The sequence below is a fragment of the Chiloscyllium plagiosum genome, unplaced genomic scaffold (assembly GCF_037043375.1).
Source record: "Chiloscyllium plagiosum isolate Xiang-an unplaced genomic scaffold, Cpla_swu_hap1 HiC_scaffold_15, whole genome shotgun sequence".
Lineage (NCBI taxonomy): Eukaryota > Metazoa > Chordata > Chondrichthyes > Orectolobiformes > Hemiscylliidae > Chiloscyllium > Chiloscyllium plagiosum.
Window position 1 is genome coordinate 37,481,766 of NW_028270153.1, and position 4,127 is coordinate 37,485,892.

General features: G+C 43.9%; 1 protein-coding gene across 3 annotated transcripts in view; it reads right to left on the reverse strand.

Annotated features, from left to right (window-relative positions):
• The window catches only part of LOC122560111 (brefeldin A-inhibited guanine nucleotide-exchange protein 2-like), a 102,548-nt gene extending 98,487 nt beyond the window's left edge, over positions 1-4,061 (reverse strand). For 2 of the 3 annotated variants that reach the window (XM_087994897.1, XM_043710359.2), the window contains exon 1: positions 3,813-4,061. In XM_087994897.1, coding sequence (XP_087851023.1) covers positions 3,813-3,936 — 124 coding nt within the window. In that variant the 5' untranslated portion in view covers positions 3,937-4,061. The remainder of the gene's footprint in view (positions 1-3,812) is intronic. The other variant, XM_087994898.1, reaches the window with a different exon arrangement.
• Between the last annotated feature and the right edge of the window lie 66 nt (positions 4,062-4,127).

The window sequence follows — 4,127 nt, forward strand, 5'->3', positions numbered from 1 at the left end:
ATTACTTACAGTATGGAAACAGGCCCTTCGGCCCAACAAGTCCACACCGCCCCGCCGAAGCGCAACCCACCCATACCTCTACATGTACCCCTTACCTAACACTACGGGCAATTTAGCATGGCCAATTCACCTGACCTGCACATCTTTGGACTGTGGGAGGAAACCGGAGCACCCGGAGGAAACCCACGCAGACACGGGGAGAACGTGCAAACTCCACACAGTGAGTCGCCTGAGGCGGGAATTGAACCCGAGTCTCTGGCGCTGTGAGGCAGCAGTGCTAACCACTGTGCCACCGTGCTGCCCACTGAAATTCTTCCCCAGTGGCATTTAAACCAGTTGCCCAATTTTGTTCTCTAATGTTATCACCATACCCTCACTTGCAAAATTTTCTACGTGCAGGCTTAAAGAGCTTTCCTGGATACATTTCAAGAATCCCATCCCCTGTAAGCCTCAATTTGTTTATCCTTATAATTATTGGGAAAGTGAAATCCCCTATAAATTACTCTTTTTTTGCAGTTCTCTGAAATTTACTTATATAGTAGCTCTTGTATCTCTCCTTGACGTTTTGGCAGTATATAATACATTATGATCACCCTGTTTTTATTTTTAAGTTCCACCAATATGGCCCCAGGTGAGGAGCCCAAGATATTGACATTTCTTATTACAGCAATGACCAATATTGCAACATCAATTTTTTTTTGCACACCTTTCCAGTCTCACCTGAACTTTTTATATCCTGGCCCTGCCCTGGAGTCCTCCATCAACAAGGTCTCCATAATAGTAACAATGTTGTACACCCCTGTGTCCAGCAAGGGAGTGGTGACTACGGAAGTCATCTGCACTACATGAAATCTTGTGGCATCAGATCAAATAGGAGCAAGAAGAGTCTTGCTGATTGCCCCCTCTTGTGCTCAAGGAAAAAGTGAGGACTGCAGATGCTGGAGATCAGAGCTGAAAAAAGGGGTTGATGGAAAAGTGCAGCAGGTCAGGCAGCATTCAAGGAGCAGGGGAATCGAAGTTTCAGGCAATTTCTTCAAGTTTCAATTCAAGTTTCTTCAGGAAGCCCCTCGTGCTCTGCCAGCTGTTCACTCCTCCATGTTAATCATTACTTGCAAAAATATCTTCTGGTTGGTGAACATCAATGTGAATCAGAGTGAATTAATAACACTGCTACTAACTTACCTTCCCCTGTCCTGAAGAGCAAACCTGCTACAGTGGGTCTGCCATTGGTGGCGAGAGAACCAATACAATGGGAAAATGTACTTGGTCCAATCTATCTATTTGAGATGCACCAGTCCATGACAGTGCTGGTAGAAGTGACCAATGCACAGTCCTTGTGGAGATAAAATCCTGTCTTACGCTTGAGTACATTCTATCACTCTCCCAAATGAGAAAGATTCTGAGTATTTCCACCAGGTCAAAACTGGATCTCCTATTGAGAGCTAGCAGCAGATTTGCATTCAATCAAAATCTGTAACCTTATTGTCCACCATGCCACTTCCTCTACTATTAACACCAAGCTAGAAGACCACACTGGTTCAATGAGGAGTGCATGGCAGCACGTTAGGAGCAGTACCAGACATGCTTGAAACTGAGGTGCCAACTTGGTGAAACTTCTGTATAAGACTTAAAAACTGAAACAGGCTGAAGGATCTGCATTCAGCTTCAGCCAGAAATGTCGATCATCTCAGTTTCCTCCCGAGGTCCCTAGCACTTCAAATTCCAGTCTTCAACTGTTATAAAAAAAAACTCACGGTCACAGGATGGGTAGATAGCGTAGTTGCAAAGGCATAGGGGATACCTACCGGAGTTTAACAGCACAAAGGTTATGCTAGAACTGTATAAAATGTTAATTAGGCCACAGCAAGAGTATTGTGAGCAGTTCTAGAATTCACATTATAGGAGGTGCGATTGCACCAGAGAGGGTGGAGAGAAGAAGATGTAGCACAAGGTTGCTTGGGACGGAGAGTTTTAGTTATGAAGAAGTTGAATAGACTGGGGTGTTTTCATTTGACCAAAGGAGGCTGAAGGAGCACATGATTGAGATGCAAAAACTGAGGGACATAGACAGGATAGACAGGAAGGCACTTTTCCCCTTGGTGGAGGAATCACTGACATAGATTTAAGCTTAAGGGCAGGTGGTTTAGAGGGGATACAAGGAAATGTTTTTTCACCCAGAGAATGGTGGGAATCTGGAACTCACTACCTGCAAGAGTGATTAGATTACATTACAGTGTGGAAACAGGCCCTTCGGCCCAACAAGTCCACACCGACCCGCCGAAGCGCAACCCACCCATACCCCTACATTTACTCCTTACCTAACACTACGGACAATTGAGCATGGCCAATTCACCTGACCTGCACATCTTTGGACTGTGGGAGGAAACCGGAGCACCCGGAGGTAACCCACGCAGACACGGGGAGAATGTGCAAACTCCATACAGTCAGTTGCCTGAGGCAGGAATTGAACCCAGGTCTCAGGCGCTGAGGCAACAGTGCTAACCACTGTGCCACCGTGCCGCACCACAAAGAGTGGTGGAGGTAGGAATCTTCATTTAATATTAAGCTATGTAAGATAGTAAAAGGCACAGTGTCGATATTAGTTTTTGTTGCTGACATCAACTCATGGCAGTTTTCTTGGACAACAGATTGTGTGAACTAACTCCCATATTTTCCTATATTTAAGCAGTGACGACACATCAAAAGTATTTATTGGTTGCGAAACACTTTCGGACACTATGATCATAGAAGACACTTTCTTTTAAGACATAATGTATCAAGGTCCAGTTGGTACCATCTGCAACTTTTTAATATGTTGCTGAGAAATTAAAGATTAAACCTTATCTACAACAAAATGTGTCACATCATACCACAGTTCATTTACAGGTTTGTACAATACTTTCTGTCTTTGAAACACAGGAGATTCAGTCTTTTATTAACTTTTAAGATACACAAATTTCACCAAAATAACCTCACAATATCTACTGTTAGGTTGAGTAACTTGAACAACTGATATACAACACATCTTCCCAGTTTTCAATTGGAAGTTTACATCCTGGGTAAATTACACACAATTTCACTTCAACTACAAATTTAAAAACAGGAATTTGTTAATTACTGTCACTAACTGTGATAACACAAATTTACAAAATGTGAACACATTGAACAGGTTACCAAGGGTGCGAATTTATGGAGGTGGCATGGGGCATTTTGCATCAGAAATACATAAATGAGTGAAGGAAGAGGCATTTGTTGAATGTTTACTTTCTAGACTGGTCAGGTACACCAGAGTCATAACCAATCTTGTAATTTCAAAGCCAACAACATTTACCAGGCAGCAACAAGTTAACTAATTTCTCAAGCATCCACTTTTTATAAGTTATCAACTTTAAAAACCCTATTTCGACTTTCAATTTGTACTAATCAACATGGGTCAAAACCTGAGCATGAAAGGGACTCACGCCAAATACCGCCAATGTTTTAAACGTCAGAAAAGATTACAATTAATCCGATTCGATCAGTTACAACATCTTATATCGCTCACTCATGCTGGCAACTTTCCAAGCTGATATCTAAATTGGATGTCAACCAATACGGTTTAATCGCGGAAGTACAAGGGGAAATTCTCAAACAAGCCAGTGGAAGGCCTTAGCCTGGTTAAGTTACAGACAGTTCTGCCGCCCTGGAGTTGAGGTTAATGCCAGTCAAATCCGTGCCTGAGTCAAGTATACTACGGCAGTTTAGCAGATTTCGAGGCTCAATTTTCACCCTCAGAAGTCTCTCCTCTCTCACAACCAAACCAGGAAACTCACCCAGAGCCACCTCACAGGCTTTGCGGAGCTGGGAATGGTGAGTTTTCCTTACGTCTTTATCAGCGAGGATCTTCTCAAGCGCTCGAGTCAAAAACATGTTCTTCGTTTTGCTACCCTCGTGCATGATTTTTCAGCTGTTGGCGGCAGTGAAATCGCGGAGATAGCAGCAGCCGACGGTTCCTCCTAAGGCTCAGGCGCCGCCATGTTGGCAAGCTGGCACGTGATCTGCCATTTGACCTCTGACCCTCGAACTACCCCCCCCCACAACGACCTGCGGTTGGCGTCATGGAAACAGGAGGCTCAGCTCTTCCCCAG